At 43.6% G+C, this 21,492-nt stretch overlaps 2 protein-coding genes and 1 pseudogene across 2 annotated transcripts; 2 read left to right on the forward strand and 1 right to left on the reverse strand.

The window, feature by feature from the left end:
- Positions 1-4: 4 nt before the first annotated feature.
- Positions 5-1,519, forward strand: LOC139549012 (endonuclease domain-containing 1 protein-like; annotated as a pseudogene).
- On the reverse strand, positions 1,508-12,562 carry LOC139549010 (TRPM8 channel-associated factor homolog). Its single transcript, XM_071359048.1, has 8 exons — positions 12,428-12,562; positions 6,288-6,943; positions 5,031-6,022; positions 4,717-4,811; positions 4,353-4,566; positions 3,234-3,470; positions 2,437-2,774; positions 1,508-2,252 (listed from the first exon to the last, which is right to left on the reverse strand). Exons 2-8 carry the CDS (start codon positions 6,917-6,919, stop codon positions 2,010-2,012), a joined length of 2,751 nt encoding a protein of 916 aa, XP_071215149.1. The 5' UTR covers positions 6,920-6,943; positions 12,428-12,562; the 3' UTR covers positions 1,508-2,009.
- A 5,264-nt stretch (positions 12,563-17,826) lies between these two features.
- LOC139549015 (bifunctional polynucleotide phosphatase/kinase-like) lies at positions 17,827-21,223 on the forward strand. The gene is made up of 12 exons (XM_071359057.1): positions 17,827-18,082; positions 18,401-18,447; positions 18,568-18,855; positions 19,045-19,311; positions 19,579-19,658; positions 19,801-19,858; positions 19,994-20,101; positions 20,231-20,302; positions 20,545-20,637; positions 20,763-20,859; positions 20,940-21,001; positions 21,086-21,223. Exons 1-12 carry the CDS (start codon positions 17,902-17,904, stop codon positions 21,218-21,220), a joined length of 1,488 nt encoding a protein of 495 aa, XP_071215158.1. The 5' UTR covers positions 17,827-17,901; the 3' UTR covers positions 21,221-21,223.
- Positions 21,224-21,492: the final 269 nt, after the last annotated feature.

Consider the following 21,492-nt stretch of genomic DNA (forward strand, 5'->3'; position numbering starts at 1 on the left):
ATAAATGTCCAACTTCAAGGACATCCCGGAGTGTGTTGAGTATTTCTACCAGGGGAAGGTACCGGGCTGGGGCGCTGCCCGCCTGTGCCAGCGCTTCTACAACAGGTACCACTTTGCCACGCTGTACGACACCAACCACCGCATTGCTGTGTATTCAGCCTACTGCTTTCAGCCCAGCAACGGAGGCAAGGAGAAGCGCTGGTTTATGGAGCCACAGGTGGGTCATGAGAACGGGGCAGATGTGTATGTGGCTAGAAACAGACATGCCATAGGACGGTCTCCTCAACAACTCACATCAATAACTCTATGTTGGTGACCCAAATTCAAAAACGTTGCCAAAATAAATTATGGGAACATTTTTTATTAGATGCCTAAAAAGTTGAGAAAGATCAATGATATTTTAGGTTTGAATTGATCTGAAGCTTGGGGTTGTAACAGCAGTTTACTTTCCTTCCCAGCTTGTGAACCTTACGTGGGGTGCAGAGATGAAGGATGGGTACTGGCTGGGGAAAGATGGGCGAGAGACAGGCGCTCAACGAGGACTACACCCACTCTGGCTTCGACCGCGGCCATCTCAACCCCAATGGACACCATGCAGGTAGTCTACTCCACAATACCGGCTCTGCTTTGGACAGATTTCATGCAACAACATTTTAATTCCAATGTTGTTAGGATTCTTAGAATTGTTTCTTAGTTCAGTGTGGACTACTGTGATGGTCGACTATTGAGCTGAAAGTTAAGTACAAGGTAAACTCAAGTTTATTTCCACTAACCAGCAAACACACAATGTTGCCTCAAAGTTGACTCCAAGTGGGCCTCAACATGCCATTGCTAATTTGTAACACTTACTAATTAATCTCATGACAAATTATTAAACCTAGAGTATATCCCCCCTCTTTCTCTCTCCTTCTTAATCTCACACGGTCACCCCCTTCCTTTCCTCCCCAAGTCCCCAGTCGTAACGCCACCTTCACCCTGCCCAATGTGGTGCCCCAGAACCCCAAGCTCAACCAGAACGCCTGGGCCCGCCACGAGTCCCAGCTCACTGACCTGTTCAAGGCCCAGTGCGCCCAGGCCTACGTGCTGGTGGGCGCCATCCCCTCCACAGACAACTGGATTGTCAAGGACAACGTCCGACGCGTCAATATCCCCGAGTACATCTGGAACGCCTACTGCTGTGTGGACAACAACGGTGAGCCGGTCCGTAGCGGTGGCGCCACCACCCTCAACACCGAGCAGAACCGAGTGGACCAGCGCTCACTGCTGGAGCTGAACGGTTTCCTGCAGCAGTACTCCAACGCACCAGTAGGGGAGCTGTTTCACAACAACTGCCAGGCAGTGCCCGAGGAGTAGTTTCTCCCACTCATGGGTTTCTAATCATTATTTGACAGTGGCAATGTGAGCTAAAACTTCAGTTCACACATCAGCACCAGTCTTTCAGCCAAGTCAAGTGCTTCCTACTGTGAAAATGACATCATGAACTACAGTGGATAAATAAAGAACTATGTTTGGAGAGATACATATTTTATTATTCTTTATATGTGCTTTCTAGGAATAAGCAAGAATAATATAAAGTATATAACAAGAGGTACATTTCTTTAGCTTTGTATACAGTATCAAAAACACATGAGACTTCAGAATAAGGTGCCTTACTTTGCACATAACTACATTTGGAATGAAAGACCTTGTAAAACATCCAACTTATTATAAATAAGGCACTTGCAAGGACTCGTCTGAAGTGCACTAGAATATACAACTGCATTTATAGCCAACAATAGACCCCCAATCTCCTCAGCCAGGCCTTTGTGACGACTTCAAAAACCGTTACAATGATTTATTTCGTTGCACAACAAACGCAACCATGATTCGTGCAGTAGCATTTCTACACCAGGCCAACACACTCCTAGTCACCACTCCTTTACCTTAACCTGTCACCAAACAGTACCTACCCTTCACCAGCAATCCCTGACCTGTGACCCCCAATATAAGGGGGTGACCTCCTCTATAGTTCAGCCATACTGTGTCATAGGGTGGTCACTCCACACCGGCATGTTAGAGAGCTTTTCCTCTGTTGCGGGCTCAATGGGCCAGCCCCAGGCCTTGAAGAAGGGAGCCAGGTTCCTATTGACCGTAAGGGAGAAGGTCTCAGCATACAGGTTCATCTTTCCCTGGTTGTCATTAGGCACGTTCTGCATGGTGTGGTAGGCAGCAAACACCTTCTTGAAGGCGTCCCAGCCAAACTGGTCCTGGAGCTGGTGGGAAGGAGGACGACAAAGAGAAACTGCTTACACAAACTCAACCCGAGATAAAGTAACTTTTTTTAAGCATCTATATTTTCCTATCGGTCTTTCACAAGCACTAACTGTAGGGTTTGTACACAACATACTCTGCAGCAGGGCGTACTACACAGTATACATCACTAGAATCTCCTGTCACCTGCATGTAGGTCTCCAGTGCCACCCACATGTCCCAGCTGGCCAGATTCCTGCCCCCTTTAGCGTACCCCTCGGCACGGCTCTGTCGGTTGGCCAGCGTCATGTTGGGGTGGGCCTGATCCCGTTTCACCCCCAACACCTCCTCGTGCACGTACACGGACCACAGGTTACATGTGCACTCAGTGGTGTGTGAGGGGAACTCCCAGACTCGTCTCTGCTGGTTGTGGCCCAGCTCGTGGATTGCTCCCCACAGGCCCGAGCTGCGGGCTGCCACAGGGTTCACCAGGTCTGGGGCGGAGGAGGAATGTATCATGATAGGGTAGCCTGCATGCATGAAGCCTGTGGGTGTGGGGGGGAGAGGGTCAGCTCAATGTCTGGATACTTGCAGGGCAGAGGTTGTGCAGTCCACTCCAATACACTCTTTAAAAAATGGTTCCAAAAGGGTTCTACGGCTGTCCCGATAGGTAGAACCCTTTAGGGTTCTATATTGAAGCAAAAATGGTTCTACCTGGAACCAAAAGTCTTCTCCTACGAGGACAGCCGAAGAACCCTTTTTGGTTCTAGATAGAAGCTCTTTTTATAAGAGTGTAGGTCACTCTTGCTCCCTTAGAAACTGTATAGGGCCTGTCCTACCTGACTCAAAATACATTTTTGAAATATTTGGGTCAATGTCTTTTCAGATCATTTCTCTTTTTCCTGTTCATATCCAGCAATTACATGATCCCTAGTCCCCTACCATAGTCAATACCAGTCAAGACAGTTTGTCCATGCTAAGAAATAAAAGGGACAGACGCTGACCATAGGAAATCTGGACGTCGGCCACAAAGCGCTCCTTGCGGGGGAACTTGGCGGGGACGGAGGCCAGGTCAGCTACCCCCCTCATGATGTCATCCCAGAGAGCTGCCACCAGGTCAGGCCGATCCAGACCTCGGACCACGTCAGAGTGGACGGTCAGGATGACGTTCTCAAACTCCATCTCTGCCCAGGGGGAAGGGGCGTTCCGCAGAACTGCCCAGTCTGCAGGTGTGGTCATGCCTAGAGAGGAAAGAGGCAAGGGTTGGAGGAAAATCCTGGATCATTTCACTGAATTTATTATTTTCACAAGGTGTTATGACTAGGCTGTGTACATCTTCATAATCAATCATGAAATCAATCGGCCTAGCATTGGTGAGCAACATACATTAAATGGCCTTCAAGATGAATATTACCAGACAAACATTTGGTACAGTGTGATTTCCTACCACAATGATGAGTAGCACATTGAAAATCAATTCTCATAACAGCAGGGAGTTCAGTTTTAATAACACAGCTGCAGTTACACAGTATCTGAGAGCATCGCTGTTCTAAGCTTAGTGTATCTCTGTATTCTACAGATGTTTCACGCAGAACAAAGGCTCTGTCATTTCCTCTTTAATCAGCCGTCATCATCGTACATTCAAAATGGCAACAGTGAGCAGGAAGCAACTCAATTATGTATTAGGAATACATGAATAGCAGATCAGAATACATGAATACAACTCTGGGAAATGAATAAAAAAACAGGTGAAAAGATATATTTTGCCTGGATGAAGTCAAAAGGGTCCCAGACAGACATTGTAAATGAGTAAATGAGGGGGCTGGATGGAGTAATGTACTTTGTTCTTTTATGATGTATGTACTTTGTGTTATCTTTTATTCACCTGGTATTTATCCAGGTTAGTCTCATTGAAATACCCTCTCTGTAACACTTTCTATGAGGCACGCACATATAATAATGGCACACTTGGCGCATTATAACACTTGCTATAAGCCGTCATGAGTTATAACAACTCATAGTTGTAACACCCTTGTAATACATCACTTGGATGCATTATAAGACCAAAGTGTAAAATGCATCATCGAGCCCCACCTCCCTCCCTCTCCCACCCACCCACTTACCAGTCTTGTAGTAGGGGGCCGGCACAGCCCCCTGAATGATGACCTCCAACCCCTCCACCTGGGTCTTAGGAGGGGCGATGAGATAGAGGAGACCGCCCCACAGGTTCCACACCTGCATCATCTCTGAGTCTATGGGGAAGCGCTCATGAACCACTGGCGCTCGCCTCAGCTCGTTCGAATTCCCAATGTTGTCAGTCTGACAGCCTATCTGGACCTGATGGTAACAGGGGCATCAGTCAGTCAATCAATCAATCCACAAAGTGCTTTTGCATCAACATGTAAAGGGCTTGATCTCAAAACAAATAAAACATTGATTCAATAGACTTTAGAATGATAAGACATAACAACAAGCAGTAATGGATACCTTCCAGCCCTGGTTGACGATTTGTGGTGGCATGGCCATGTACGTCCTCATCCCAGGGGAAAGGAACAGACCAGTGCTGAGCCACTCCTCTCCTCCTAAGATAATGTTCAGCAGTGGTTATTTTCAAACAAAACTGTATAGAATAATAGTGAGTGTATGGTTAGAAACATGTATTCCCAAACTAACCAATGAGCTTGCACATAAGCAGAGTAGCTATGGCGAAAGGTATTTTCTTGCACCCATTGCTTCCCAAGACTTAACCATCTCCTTAACCATGATCCACTATTTTAGAGTGCAAATGAGAGCTAACTGACCTGCTGTATTACAGTTGATCCTAACCCTGGCATTGGACAAGGCGGGCATCATTGGCTGGTCCTTGATCAGGTAAGGCAGTAGGGCTTCTGGGTCCTGGCACACCTTGTACACCTGCGTGCCAACATTGAGCAGCAGATGGTCCTTGGCGCTTATCACCGGGCAGCTGTGGCACACCTGGGGGATGCCCGTCTCCTTCAGCACGTCAGTGAGCATGGCCAGCACCGAGGTGTACGAGGCACAGTCGTGCGCCCGCATGTGCAGGTAATTGGCGCAGTCGCTGCCAAGCTTCTTCAGACCCGCCTCCTCATGCTCCGTCAGCGTCTCGCCCTGGGTCACGTGGCCGGCAAAGCGGCGCAGCAGGTGGCGGAAGTGGAAGCCCTCAGAGCAGGTCTGACCCGGGACTGGGGCCTTGTAGCAGCCTGCGTCCAGAGTGTTCTCCATCAGGCTGAGGCCCATCTTGTTGAGGATGTGGTTGCCTGGGTACTCTGTCATGGTGTTGTGGCCCGGATTTGTCTGGGCCCAGTACCAGGCGTGACCCCCGATCAGCAGACCCCCGCCCTCGGCCACAAAGTCCTGGATTTCATCGGCCTGGGCGTCGCTGTAGGAGGTGCAGACGTAGACGCTAAGCTCCTTCCTGAAGCCGCTCTTCTCACAGGGCAGGCCAGACTTGCTCAGCAGGGTGTGGGCGGCGCCGAGCTGGGGCAGGACGCCTACCAAGCCGTTACGGCCCTCGTCTAACCAGCGCACGGCATTGAGCATGAAGGGGGACATCTGCTCTCGGCCCAAATATCCCTCGTGGGTGATCACAATGACTCGGCCCTGGCCGTAGTATGCCCCGGCCAGAAAGGCCCTGCAGTCCTTTGTGGTGCCGATGGGGAATGCGAGAGGGCCGTGTACCAGCACCTCTGAGAAAATAGACTCGCCCTGGATATCAAACTCAGTCACGCCCTCCAGCAGGAACTCCAGGTCATCCTTGAAGTCCTTGCCTATCCTAGGGAAAGAAGAGAGTGAAAGTGTAGGTATGATTTGACAAGAGAACTTAGACACATAAAATAGCTCAAATAAACAATTGTTTTACATTTATTTAACCAAGTGATTTCTGGAGTTAAATAAAAACCCTTCTTTGTTTTCTTCACACCTGGTTCTAGGAGGTGATGAGGCACAAAATACCACCATGTACACATTTCCGTTTTACTACAGTATCTCTATATTAATATGCCACCTTCTCTTCTCTCTATGAACTGCCCAATACTTACGCCACAGCCAGCCAGTTGGAAGGGATCTGTGGAGGCACAGGGAGAGTACCCAGCTCCCCAAGGTGCTCCGAGAAGTAGATGCCAGCCACACTGGAAACCTTGTTCCCAGGGAAACCCAGCAGGGTGTTCTGTTTGGGGTGTTCCTCCGCCCAGCTACACGCCTGACCAGCAATCAGCAGCCCACCCCCCACCTTCAGGAACCCCACCAGCTCCTTCACCTCTGGGCCCACGCAGTACGCATCTGTGACATACACTCCCAGGCCCTCGCAGAAGCCCCCCACCTTGGGTTGGAGGCTGGAGTGGCTGAGGTTGTCGGCTACGGCCTTACAGCTCTGGTGGACGCCCACAGTAGTGCTGTCACAGGAGGAGCCTGTCAGCCAGGTGAGGGCATTCTCCACTAGGGTAGGAAAGGCGGTGAGGTAGCCCTCGTGGCCCAGCACCACCACCCGGCCTCGGCCGTAGAATGAGGCAGCCATCAGGACCTGGCCACAGGTGTTCATGGCCAGCGGGAAGGCTTGGTCGCCGATCAGTACTAAGTTGCTGGGTATGTTTGGCCCGCTGAGGTCCAGCTCCTTGACCCCCCTCATCAGGGCAGTGTAGGCCTCCTCACGGGACATACTGGTTTGGGTCATGGCTTAGTCAGTAGGCTGACGATCCTGTAGGTGGTGGAGAAGAAATAAAAAGGATTTTAAAAGACAGATATGTATTAAACAGTATAAGTACTGGAGGCTGACAAGTCCATGTACATGCATTTAACTCTTTAAACTGTTGCTATGACAAAAACAAGTTTCTGAATTTTACGTTGCGGTAATCTCTACAACAAAAGCACAGTCTGAATGAAGGGAAGAAAGAGATCATCATATCAGCAAACCAAGCGAAAGGAGAAGGGAGGGGTGTGTGTGTGGCCAATGACTGGCAACTGTGACCAGTCATTGTGACCAGTCACGGCGGGGCAGGGGAAAGGGAGGCATCTGCCAACAGTGAGTCTGTATGAATAGCTAACAGTGTACTCACATGGGTGGAGTCCATCAGATACCAGCAGGGTTGCCTAATGCTTATTTTTTTATTTATTGCAAGAATAACAACAATAATGTTAATAAAATAGTTATGATCGGAATTACAAGAATAAGCATAATGCCATTTAACATCATTAAAGGTAAATTTAGGGAATTCTGGAGATTATATACACAACCATTAATGAATTTCAATCCATAGTTTACTAGCGGCATGAAACAAATAAATGCTCTATAGATTCTGAATCAGAGGAACAAAAAAACACAAGGCATTTTGTCAAAATGTAATATTTTGTGCAAGAAATCATTAACAGGGTATATGTAAGAAAATATAAAAAAAATGGTTTCTTTAAACTTTTGGGATAACTGGAAAATTAAGGTAAAGGGTAGTCGTTTTTAACCATAGCATGGGTTGGTCACTTCCATAGCAATATATTGAATTATAGTCACCAAAAATTACTTAATTAACTCCCAATCGTATCCACTTATTGTTGAATATTTTATCCAAAAGGTTCAAGTCATTCATTTGTAAACTTAGAAAAGAGAGAACAACCTCATAATATAACAAAGTGTTCTTAATAAGTCCAAGTAAAGGAAGTGGAATTACTTTGCAAACCTTAAATATATACTCTCTGAGTAGTATTAACCTGAAATTTACCAATGAACTCATCAAACGGCAGAAACTCCCCAGTGTTGCCTAACAAATCACATACAAAAGTAATACCCTTGTCAAACCAAAGGCGTTTGAAAATGGATTTCCTATTAATTTTAAATTACTCTATTATTCCAAATCAATGTTTTATGGAGGGAAAAATTGTGCGTGAATATCATTTTCCAGGAAAATACAATTTGCTGGTGAAATTTTGACAATTTCACAGGTAATTTTGGAGGGTCAAAGTCACATTTCATTAGGAATTCAAGTTTATTAAACTGACTGTTAGGGATATGATACCACATAGAAATAGAATTAGAAAGACATAAATTCAACCATTTCATTCTAAAAGTACCCACTAACGACTAAAAATCAATAGCCTGTAAACCTCCACCATCTTAAGTCTTTCACTAATTGAGATTTCCGAATATAATATCTTGTATTCCTCCAAACAAATCTAAATATTACAGAATTGACTTTAAAAAAAAATGTATTAGAAGAAAGAAAAAGGGACAGACTTGGGTATATGATTCTAGATAAACAATCAGTCTTGGACAAAATAATGCAACCCAAAATTGAGATATCACGTTGCAGCCACTGACTTAATGAAACTCTTATGGAATTAATCCTATTATCGTTGTTTAAAGATTCTCTATCTGAAATGTTTGGCATAGACATGGGCTAGTAACTTATAGCCAGTTGCCAACAACGTAATTGGTGTCCAGGTAAAGAGAGTCCTGCTTTGGTTTGGGAATAAGAACTATTAGTCCCTGTCTCAAAGAAGGTGGTAAGATAGCATTAGCAATACCCTCTTTGTATACCGAAAGCAATAACTCTAATATCAAGCCAGAAATGTCAATAGAATTCAGGAGTCAAGCCATCCGGTGCAGGAGATTTACCTATAGGATTTGTTTAATGCCTTGGTCCAACTCAGTCATATCTATATCAGAATCACAGAGTTTCTTAAACCTTGATTCTATAGGCTTAACAGAGTTATTAACTGAAACCATAAAAAGGAATCGAAGTCGCCTTCCGAAAGATGAGATTGATACAGCGTACCGTAGAAAGAGTGTATTTTCTTATTAATCACTTCAAGATCATCTGATAGTGTCATTTACATAAATGGATGAAATACTATTCCTAGCCTGCGTTTTCTTCACCTTTCTCAATCCATTTGCCCTTTGAGCGGATGAAGGCACCTTGTGCCTTATCGTTGTATATGTCTTCCAGTTCACATTGGCATTTAGCAAGCTTGGCTTTTTCATTTTCATTTAAATCAAGTTTATTGCTCAGCCTGTTAATATCAACAATAATAATATCTGCTTGGAGAATCTGACTGTATGTTATAACCATACATATTTACCAATATGTAACGTGACCCTTTATATTCGAAAACAATAGATATCCAGTGACCCTCATCATCACACCTGCCTTCTAAAACGGTACCTGGAAAACGTCTGAAAAGTATTGCCACACCAGCAGAATGAGATGAGCCATGGCTAAAAATGATCTTGTCACCACATTTTTTAAGTCAGCATCTGAGGAATGTGTCTCTAGAAATAAAAAAACAATTGGCCTTTAATGAATCTTTCCAAAAACTAAAAATAGCCTTGCGTTTTATATTGTTACGTAAACCCTTGGTGTTCAAGGATAAAAAGGAAAGATAAATATTGAAGAGTATCCTAGAAAAAAAGTTGTCTAAAATAAACAGGGGCCTGAATAATATAAAAGTAACATACGCCCATCAAAATGAACTTGACGAACAGTAACGACCATACACAGGAAAATAAATGGATAGATCGTGTAATAACACATCTTATATTAATAGTTTACATCTTCAATTGAACTCTCAAACTTAAAATAAATACATCTCTGAAGGCTAATCAAGCCATATTGAAAATAAATGGAGATGTACTTACATAATATCGATCTTGAAACAAAATGACGAACAAAAACCACATTTAGTATTATTACGTTCTTTAATGCTCACATCCAAAACTCGCCACTACAAACAAACATTACCGCCCTATGCAATACCACCTATATGCCGTGTTCAGATAAACGACTGCATGAATAAACTCACCAGTTGAAAAAGTATATGGCTTCAACTCGTAAAGCGTGAATCAGTCAGTCACGTGCCTCCACCCTGCGGCGGCCAATGACAGCAAACCCCTGGCGAAAGAATGCTTTTACCACCTGCGGCTTGCCACATCGACTTGTGGCCACAGCTTCGCACGGGCATCCCTGTCGCGCTTGCTCAATTCTTCTGCAAAGCGAATGCCTTTCTCCCTGCAGATCGGCGCCAGCTTCGCAGCTCTCCAAACATCGTCTCTCACGTTCCTCAACCGCTCAACGCAAACATAATGATGACCTGTCTGTCTGTTCTTCTCCTTTCTCTTGTCTCCGAGACTGTGTACAACATATACCGCGATGTTCAGGGTAGCAGTGATATGGAACAAACTTCCCAATAATGACAAGCACAATCCCTCTGATATTCTCACCATCAGTTTCAGGCAACCAGCCCCCATCGGCGCTTGTATCGGTCCTGTTCAGCACTGGCTTGTGCGCAGCTCCTCGTTTTCTTTTGTCAGGGCATCAATGTCATTTTTCAACAGTGGTGATACCCTTAATGCCTGCTACATTCAAATCTGTCGTTTTGGAAGCGTCTGCAATCTAGAGGGTCTTATTATGAATCCTCTCATTAAAGCCATTTAACCGAATAGCTTGTTCGTCAAATTTCTTGTTTAAACCCTGGATTGCCTTCATTGGTGATAGGCTGGGGTGGTTGAGTCACTTTCTCGTAATCTCTTCAGGTTGGAGGGTTTCGAAGGGGATTTATTGGACACCTGTACCGAAAACGAATTTACCGTTACTTCTGGAGGAGTGTCAAAATCTTCCAAATAGTTGACAGTATCCACCTCGGTTACGACAGCTCCCTCCACATTTTGCTAGCTTCCAGCTAATGTTACTAGCTAGCTAACACTGATTTCTTGTTAGCTAGTCTTCGCTAAACTTGCTTGAAGTATAACAAAGTGGAAAAGTGATGTTCGGTAAACCACCAAACTAATTGAAATAGGGGAAAAAATACAGTAAGAAACGTAACTTTAACTGTGACGGTCGTCAAACTCAAATTAGGGCTTGAATTCAATTTAAAGTTCAAGAGCTCAGTATATGGCTCACACATCAACACCATTATCTCAGAAAACCTAGACCCACTCCAATTTGCATACCTGCCCAACAGATCCACAGATGACGCAATCTCTATTGCACTCCACACTGCCCTTTCACACCTGGGCAAAAGGAACACCTATGTGAGAATGCTATTCATTGACTACAGCTCAGCGTTCAACACCATAGTGCCCTCAAAGCTCATAACTAAGCTAAGAACCCTGGGACTAAACACCTCCCTCTGCAACTGGATCCTGGGCCACCCCAGGTGGTAAGGGTGGACTACGGGAAAAGGACTGAGCACGCCCCCATTCTCATCGACGGGGCTGTAGTGGTGCAAGTTGAGAGCTTCAAGTTCTTTGGTGTCCACATCACCAACAAACTAACATGGTCCAAGCACACCAAGACAGTTGTGAAAAGGGCACGACAAAACCTATTCCCCCTCAGGAGACTGAAAAGATTTGGCATGGGTCCTCAGATCCTCAAAAGGTTCTACAGCTGCACCATCGAGAGCATCCTGACTGGCTGCATCACTGTCTGGTATGGCAACTGCTCGGCCTCTGACCGCAAGGCGCTACAGAGGGAAGTGTGTACAGCCCAGTACATCACTGGGGCCAAGCTTCCTGCCATCCAGGACCTCTATATCAGGCGGTGTCAGAGGAAGGACCTAAAAATTGTCAAAGACTCCAGCCACCCTAGTCATAGACTGTTCTCTCTGCTACCGCACGGCAAGCGGTACCGGAGCGCCAAGTCTAGGTCCAAGAGGCTTCTAAACAGCTTCTACCCCCAAGCCATAAGACTACTGAACATCTAATCAAATGGCTACCCAGGCTATTTGCATTGTCCCCCTCCCCCCCTTTTACACTGCTGCTACTCTATTATTATCTATGCATAAGTCCCTTTAAAAACCCTACCTACTTGTATATATTACCTCAATTACCTCGACTAACCGGTGTCCCCGCACATTGACTCTGTACCGTTACCCCCTGTATATAGCCTCGCTATTGTTATTTTACTGCCGCTCTGTAATTATTTGTAACTTTTTTGTTGTTGTGTATTTTTCTTAAAACTGCATTGTTGGTAAAGGGCTTGTAAGTAAGCCTTTCACTGCAAGGTCTACACCTGTTGTATTCGGTGCATGTAACAAATAACATTTTATTTTATTGGGACCACTCACTCCGCCATTCTGTCCCACCCCCCAGAAGGGTTGCCTAATACATCAAACTGGGGAAAAAGTCGCCCTAAAAAGATGCATGAGTCTCTACAAGCGAGAATGTTGAGTACAATTATATTTATAATTATCTCACCAGTTGTCCGTGCCGTTTGTCCTTTTGACGAAAGGTAGTGGAGATAAAATGTCCGCATGAAATAATTATTAACCAGACTTTTTGGGGCACTGGTCTGGCTGTCTGCTTGTATTTCCGGTATGTATTTTCAGTCTCCTGACGCATTGCACATTATGTAAACAATAGCCGAATGTAAACGAACATTGTCGTTGACCGAAGCACGTTTCCTTGCAAGTGGAAGTGATTGCAGTTTACTATAAATTAAAAGTCTAACAATGGTTAGACTCAGCTATTGTTTACAAATTGTACAAGTGTTTACATCGGGTCAGAAATGCATCAGTAACTAATTGAAACAACAAACTGACAACAAATCTACAGAACCATACAAATACCCTGCCTGCCCAAAAAATAGGTTTATCAAAACAGACATCTGACTATCCAGGTTAATGTACCTGGGCAACTCCACTGTAATGAACATACGCACGACTCCCTAAAATGTAGGCCAAACAAAAAAACATTGTTTTCAAACGTTTCAAGAGGGGTGGGTATAATTTGTGGAACATTCCAACAGGAATCTGTTCCAGAAGCTTCGTAAATAACAAGGTTGCCAACAACAACGCATACAAAGTTAGGGAGTGGGCTATTTCATTACGTTTGTCACTCACCACGTTTATTACGAAAAATGTCTGTCTTCACTCTGGAGCCTATGGACAAACATTAAGAATAAGCTACGTGGTGGGTTGATGCCTATTCAGCAACTAGTTAGCTAGTGTTAGGATTTATGTTTATGCACTATAGCCTGTTAGCATATTGTTTGAAGATTAATATTGTTTTGTTACACACACACAAACACACACACAATACAGATAGGTGTGTAAGGACTGACCAACACAGGCCATAAAAGCTGTGGTCAGTCTGGAGAGGGGAGGGGTGCATCTCTAGGCCAACCAGGAGTTTAGATTACTGGACAATACCATATTAAGAACTGTTTCAGTGTAGAATCGACAGACACAAGACGGATCTAATCTACGCAACGACCAGATGCGGACATCTGAAAGAAGGGGACCAGTCTGAGTAACGGTGATAGGCTGAGCAGTCTAAACCGCGCTCAGCCTCTACTGTGATAGGCCAACAGACGCGTTGGAACTACGTCATCACGGTATAAGAACAGTTGTTTACGTACTTCCTGCCAGTTCCCTGTGTACCCTGCGTGGTGATACAGCGAACACGTATATACGAAAATTGCATTTGCCATTCATTGTTGCGGTAATTAAACATAATTAAAGAAAGTTAGCTGACCTTGCTTTTTATTTATCCTGATACCGGATGTGTTACACGCAGCATTCACACTAAGTGAATTGATCATGCTACTCTGTATGCGTTGTTTGTTAGCAACCTTGTACTTTACGACGTTTTTTGAACATATTCCTGTTGGAACGTTCGACAAATTATACCCACCCCTTTTTTTACATTTACATATACATTACATTTAAGTCATTTAGCTGACGCTCTTATCCAGAGCGACTTACAAATTGGAAAGTTCATACATATTCATCCTGGTCCCCCTGTGGGGAATGAACCCACAACCCTGGCGTTGCAAGCGCCATGCTCTACCAACTGAGCCACACGGGACCACGTGTTCTTGCACCTTCTTGCAAAGGTGATATTTATTATAGTAGTAAATCTAGCACATCTTGCCCCTAGCTGTTCAACTCTACCATTGAAATCGTGATTTCCACCTCATCTCACAGATGGGCGCATAGACTAGACGTCACATAGTAAACGTGAATCCGGGACACTCAAATGAAATGGGTTGCTTTAGGCAATAACAAAAGGAGGGTGGGCGAACAACTACATAGCATGTTAGCAAACCCTTCCCCTAAACTTTCGAACAACTACATAGCATGTTAACTAACCCTTCCCCTAAATGTAACCCTTTTAGCGAACTCTTCCCCTAAACCAGTCCTTCTCAAATAGTGGAGCGCGCCCCCCTGGGGGGGCTCGGAGCGATGCCATGTTCCCCGCGTGTGACCCCGGGGAACATGCTTTTTTTGGCCGCAGGGAGTAGTTTTTTTTTGCATCGAACAAGAGCACACAGCACAGAGCAGGAGATATGAAGTGCAGATAACAAACCCTTAAGACGGAGATAATGAGACAAACGTAAGTCTCCCGAAAGCTAAGACGAGGAAATATGACGACGTAGCGCTTGGCATGACTGTGACTACGGTGGGAGAGGAGAAAAGACCGGTATGTTTACTGTGTCTAAAAATGTTGGCAGCGGACAGCATGAAGCCAAATAAATGAAGGCGTCACTTAAAGACATTACACCCCAATCACGCTGATAAGCCGCTTGAGTTTTTTCAGCGAAAACGTGCGGAATATTGTCGTCCCGCTTTGCAAAACGTTCTCATTAATCCTGACTTCCTCATTTTGATAAAAAAAATCAGCACAAATTGTTTTATTCATTTTTTGTTTTATAAGTTAAAGTGTTTCATATATTGTGCTCCTGAGTTAATGTTGCTGATCAATTTGAATTTATTATTATTTATTGATTCTATTTTATTTTTCAGTATCTAATGGTCAAAAAATGTTTACAGTTTAAATAAGGCTTGAATTGTTTTTGTTTTTTTCAGGCAAAGTGATGCACTTTAAATCTTTTCTGTTACAGACTAAAAAACAATGTTAATAAAGTTATTCTTTGTTGTAAGTTGATCTATATTTCTTTCTTTTTTTGTTTTCTTTAATGTTAATATGGATACAATGTTATGCAGAGGTGTACCTATAACACTTTTATAGACAAATTATACTATTTACAGTCGCGGCGGAGAGTTGGGGGGGCGCGAAATTTTACGCCTGCTGTGTAAGAGAGAATAATGCGAGATCAATAGGGGATACGTACTGTAGAGAGCAGTTGCTTTGCGAGGTATTGATATTCAGCAGTGGTGTAAAAATACTTGAAAGTACTACTTAAGTAGTTTTTTGGGGGTATCTGTACTTTACTCTTTATATTTTTGACAACTTTTACTTCACTACATTCCCAAAGAAAATTATGTACTTTTTTTCCATACATTTTCCCTGACAACCAAAAGTACTTATTACATTTTGAATGCTTAGCAGGACAATATTTTTTTTTATTTCACACACTTATCAAAAGAACATCCCTGGTCATCCCTACAGACTCTTATCTGGTGGACTCACGAAACATATGCTTTGTTTGTAAATTATGTCTGAGTGTTGGAGAGTGCCCCTGGCTATCCATAAATAAATACAAATTAAACAATAAAATGATGCCGTCTGGGTTGCTTAATATAAGGACTTTGAAATGATTTTATATTTTTACTTTTGATACTTAAGTACATTTTATCAATTACATTTACTTTTAATACTTAAGTATATTTTAAGCCAAATAATTTTAGACTTTTACTCAAGTAGTATTTTACTGGGTGACTTTCACTTTTACATTTTCTATTAAGGTATTACTTTTACTCAAGTATGACAATTGGGTACTTTTTCCACCACTGGAATTCAGCAGTCATAAAAGTATGCCTTATTTACTTTGAATAACTACTAAAATAGTGATTGTAGTGATTTGCCTAAAATAGTGATTTGCCTCATGATGTGCCAACCCTTGCGCAATTAATCTGTGCTTCAGCTGCAGGTAGCCTAGAGAAGCCTATGCGCTCTGATCCCCTCTGGCCAGGTGAAACGAAGCAGTAATGTATTTATAGCCTAAAATAGGCCTTTATTTGTTTTAAGAGAATGTGAATGTGATCAAACTTTGGGTGGCTAGGCTACCTAGACCTTATCAATCCAAAATTATTGACTGTAATTAATCAATCAACACAATAGTGATGGCATACTGTGTGAGTAACTTTTTAATTACAGATGCAACGGCCTACACAATGCAACTCTGCATAAAGAAAACTCAGCCCTGTTAGTTCTATTGTCCAATCAGTAGTTGTCTATTTAAAAAAAACATATGACCTGATTAGAAAAAATATGGTCCCATCATAGCCTATATAAAACAGTTTTACAGCTGATGTATTACTATGTCATACCCTCCAACTAGTTTTACCTGGTTAGCCCAGTGGTTCTCCTCAGGGACCTAAGACATTTAATAATTTTGTTTTAGCCCTGAACTAGTTCACCTGATCCACCTAATCAAGGGTTAGTTGACAAATTTAATCAGGTGTGCTAGTTCTGTAATAGATCAAATACATGAACCGTCTGGGGGTCCACAACAAGAGGTTTGAGAACAACTGGGTTAGCCTATCCCCCATCACATCTTGGACCTGTGGTGCTACCACTGAAATCACACAATGTTACAAATGAAGAAACATATCCTTTAAATATGCTCTACTATGTCAAGGAGGATGAGGGTTATACATCTATAGTCGTTGCTACATCCATTTTAACAAGAAATAGTTGTATTTGTTTCCCAAATGCTATGACTGGTGGTGCAGTCTGCTAAAACAATTGTGAGTTCTAATCCCACATGGGGCATATATCTTTTTACGTTCTTTAAAAAAAATCCTTTATTTCTATATTAATCGCGTGCCCACACACTTCTAATTCTAAAAAGTGAAAGCATATCTGTGAGAGGGTCGCCCTGGTTGTAGCTGTAGGTTTTTATACAGTAACCAAGACCCAATCTGTGAGTTAATTTGACCATTGGAAAAAGAGCTACTGCGTAAATACTGCAATGCGGGTTGGATTGAATTGAGCCCTTAATCTTAAATGTCAATGTGATGCTTGCACTTTTCTTCCCAACACAATCGAGCTCGACACCTTTAGTCCTAAACCCGGAATAAATTACCTCAGGTTCGCTCAGCAATCCCCATGGGGATATTGAATGGGGAAAGAATAGGGTTTTTGAATAAATGCTGAAAATAAGGTCTGAGGGTAACACAGGTTTAGGAGATCATATAAGTTTTGTCCTATGAGATAATGGCAGTCAATTAACATGCCCTTAATGAATTATGAGCCTTTGTGCTTTTTTTTTTACAACATACATTCTTGAAAATTCACAAAGTGACATTAGCTGATGATTATCTCATAGAACAAAACGTATACAATCTAAGCCTGTGTTTCCCACATAATGTATTTTAGGAGTTTATACAAAACACCTAAAAAATTTGCATTTATTTTCTCCAGACCATGGCAGAGTTAGTGCCTAGAGAAATAGTAATGACGTCTTTCTGTAACACAATACCGCAATTTTAAGTGGAACATTTTAAAAGTATGAAACATGGAGATATGGCCTTGTGGGAACACGAACACTATTAAGGAGTGTAGTAATTTAACCTTTTGTTTTTTGGAAATAATTTATTGCTGATGTGAAAGATAACTTCCTTATGTAAGCTTTTTAACTTATAAAGCTAGCTATAATCGTTCAACACTTCGTAAAGTTACGTTTAGAATTGCTGCTCGGCTCTTGACTTAAGAAACATTTGACATGCCTAATTAATGTTACACCCATTGTAAACCGATATGTTATGGACACCGTACGTTATTTGTTTTTCCCTACATCCTACTGTCTCTTGTCTTTGCAGATGCAGCAGTGCACATTACTCAGTGCATCCGGCGCTCGTGTCCCACTAGCCGATGGCCGAGCCGTGATCCTAGGTCGTGGTCCAGAGACTGGAGTTATTGACAAGAAGTGCTCCCGACACCAGGGTAAGAGGACTAGCTAGCTAACGTTAGATACGTACCAATGGCCATGTTCTAATTATTTATCTTACCTCCCAAAGTGTGCACTTGTTCACTTTCCTTCATGGATTTAAAAATAAATTAATGGTATATGGAAACTCTATCTTGCCCATGCATACACCAATTCAATGTGTTTAAATGTGTGAAAAGTAGTGAATGAGTGTAAACTTCAGGAGAAAGGAGAGATTATTGGGATGCTGCTTTTTAAATGCGGTGTCCGGTGGGATTACTCCAGCCAGCTATCTAAACTGCACAACTATCTAAAATGTGTCATATTCCTTCGAGTGAAGCTGGTGGCCTGTTATGCAGACAAGGAGGTACTTGTAACACAGGTATGAAATGATTACATTGTGCCTGTTGTTGAGGCCAACGCTCTCTTATCTTAGTTTTACACTCAACACTACTGCTTAACCTGTCTGTAACTGCTGTCAAAGTATAGTTTTCCTCTTCAGCTTGGTCCCAACCCCTCATCCTTGGGCAGTGAGAGTCTTGGTAGAGGCCAGTCTGGCCGACTGACCCATGACAGCACCCTCTACCTGGTTAACCAGAGCCACCCCTTCAGAGTGCAGTTCTCTGCTTCCAACGAAACCTCCTCATCCTCTGCCCAGAAGGGGAAGGTTGTAGAAAGGTTGAAAGCATTGGATAAGACAAAAGGAGGAAAGAATGACAGAGGGAGGGAGGTTCAAAGCACAGGTCCCAAACGCAGCATCCAATACTTTTTTGCTTCCTCTCCCAAGAAGGTATGAGAACACGTTCATCTTAACTGAGAAAATGGCATGCATTTTAATTTGTCTAGCAATATTTAGAGTAACCGAAAGGACCTAACGTATCACTTCAACTGTTCAAAATACACCATGTTTTCTCAATGCCAACCTCCAATTTATGTGAAGTTTAGTTTGACCATGGTTGCATTTTTCTTTTTCACGCAGGCATCCAAGAGGTCACACAGTTCTGAGGAGGACCCGCAGGAGAAGCGTAGGAGGACTACAGGCTCCGACAGTGGGGGCGACGACGAGGCTGAGAAGCTTGCTGAGGAGAAGCTCCGACACCTCCAGGAGATGTCAGAGAGTGCTTCAGGGGCTAGCAGAGACTGTGTCCAGCAGCAGGCATCAGTCTCGGCCTGTTCTCGAAGCCAATGGCAGCAGATTGGAAACCTCATGCTCTACACTGCTGTTGGCGTCACTGGAAGCACCAAGGTAAGAGCTAACTAGGTAATTCTGTAAAACTCAATATTTGATTTAAGCCAATGAGTCTGTGTGTTGTTTGAATGAGATGCTGAATATGATTTTACTTTGTCCATCCAAGGATGAAAACATTTTAGCCCTACATTTGAGCGCTTTGGACATATATTGTTTCCACTAACAATCTAATTGTCTCGAAGTTCGTTTTCAACCAAGCAGTACAAACACAATTACTTTTAGTAACATCATTTTAAAGCCGACCCATCTTTCTTTCTGGCCCAGATTGCTGGGTTCGACATTGACGGGTGTATCATCACCACCAATTCTGGAAAAGTGTTTCCCACCAGCCCAGATGACTGGAGGTCAGTCAGTCTGCTGTTCTGTCAAGTTGCGGCTTTGCGTATGGCCTCCTCTCGCTTTGCTTGCTCTCTCCTCATCCCTCTTCCTCATCTCTTGACTTGAGTCATTTCCTTGCCTATATTTGTTCTCTTATCTCCTTTACAGGATTCTCTTTCCTGAGATCCAACCCAAACTGGCCAGCTTATTAAAGAAAGGCTACAAGGTAGAAGCAAACATAAATGTATTGTCAAGCATGGACACGGCAAAGCTGTTCTACGAGAAATATTTCTTATCCGTCCTTTTAATGGCAATATGTGGCTAGATGAATAGCTCATGATGTCTCTGTTGCCCCTCCCAGGTTGTGTTTTTCACCAATCAGATGGGTATATCTAGGGGGAAACTGAAGCCTGAGGATTTCAAGTCTAAAGTGGAGAACATTCTGAAGACATTACAGCTCCCCATACAGGTTAGTCAAGAAACATTTAAACACAAAGATGGCGCTTGAAAGCAGATTCACTATTGTATCTATGTGTTTGTCAGTGTTTTATTGTGTGTAAATCAGATGTGGACACCTTTAACTGTGTGTGTGTCTCAGGTCTTTGTGGCGCCTGGTCCTGGGATCTACAGGAAGCCAGTGATGGGGATGTGGGAGCACCTGTGTGAGAAGGTGAGACCATAAGGCACGCATCATATCAGACATTGTGAATAGGGATTACATGTAGACGATGATTGTTTCCTACAAACCACCTCAACACAGGTGTGTCGCAAAAGGTTCACAAAGCCAGCTCCATTTAGCATTGTCTAGTTGTTTGTCATCCACTCAGACCAGGTGTTGTACCATGCAGGCATTGCATATCTTAATAATGCCTGACACTGATTTTTCTCTCTCTCTCCCTCTCTCTCGACTAGTTTGCTCTGAACCTTGGACTACAGTTCCACACTCCAGAGGAGTTCTTCCTGGGCTGGAAGACCGCCCCCTTCAGTCTTCCTCCATTTGACCCTGTGAGTAACCGGGTGGATATCTGTGGTATTCTGTCTGCACAGAATACGTGTGAAGCTTTTGAAGCCTCTATGTATGTGTGTGCACTTGCACATCTGACTGTGTGTGTGTGTGTGTCTCTCTCCAGAGGAAATGTGACTCTAACGCCCGTCTATATGACCCGCCCAGTGCCTCCCTCACCTCCACCAAGCAGGAAGTAATCATTGTCGTGGGTTTCCCTGCTTGTAAGTGGACGTGCATTCCTTATTTTTCTGCCATCCTCCCTCTCTTTACTGACAACCCTCCCTTCTTTTTTTTTATCCAGCCGGGAAATCATCCTTTTTCCACACACACATCGTCCCCAAAGGTTACGTGTACGTGAACAGGGTGAGTGGATCAGTGTGCTGTTGGCTCTCTTGACATCCACACACACACGCATATACACACACTGACCTGACCTGTGTTTGTCAGGACACCCTGGGCTCGTGGCAGAGCTGTGTTTCGGCCTGTGAGCGGGCTCTGAAGGAGGGGCGCAGCGTGGCGGTGGATAACACCAACCCAGACCCTGAGTCTCGCAAACGGTACCCGTCTCTGTGCTCCTACTAGTGTGTGGAGCACTTTTGGTTTGCAGTTCATGAACAACCTAAACCACTTACATATCAGAGAGTGGTAAAGCTGCTACATGCATGAACCAAACCAAAGATATTTGATTGAGTGTGTTTGTAGGGAATAGCATGTAACTTCTATACGTTGTCAACATACCTGGAGGGGGACGTCAGCCAGAGTTTGGGCGTGTCCTGTCGGTGCTTCAACTTCTCTGCCTCCCTGGAGCAGGCCAAGCACAACAACAGAGTAGGTCTCCTCTCTTCCGCTACTGA

The sequence above is a fragment of the Salvelinus alpinus genome, chromosome 22 (assembly GCF_045679555.1).
Source record: "Salvelinus alpinus chromosome 22, SLU_Salpinus.1, whole genome shotgun sequence".
NCBI lineage: Eukaryota > Metazoa > Chordata > Actinopteri > Salmoniformes > Salmonidae > Salvelinus > Salvelinus alpinus.

Excerpts from the sequence above, each read along its gene's own strand:
- LOC139549010 (XM_071359048.1), bottom strand. The coding sequence starts at position 6,919 with ATGACCCAAACCAGTATGTCCCGTGAGGAGGCCTACACTGCCCTGATG. Across the intron at positions 4,567-4,716 it reads TCGTCAACCAGGGCTGGAAG|GTCCAGATAGGCTGTCAGAC; the intron begins GTATCCATTACT and ends TGTTACCATCAG. Across the intron at positions 3,471-4,352 it reads GGCCCCCTACTACAAGACTG|GCATGACCACACCTGCAGAC; the intron begins GTAAGTGGGTGG and ends TTTCCTCTCTAG.
- LOC139549015 (XM_071359057.1), top strand. The coding sequence starts at position 17,902 with ATGGACACCGTACGTTATTTGTTTTTCCCTACATCCTACTGTCTCTTG. Across the intron at positions 18,448-18,567 it reads AGGAGGTACTTGTAACACAG|CTTGGTCCCAACCCCTCATC; the intron begins GTATGAAATGAT and ends TTTCCTCTTCAG. Across the intron at positions 20,102-20,230 it reads CATTACAGCTCCCCATACAG|GTCTTTGTGGCGCCTGGTCC; the intron begins GTTAGTCAAGAA and ends TGTGTGTCTCAG.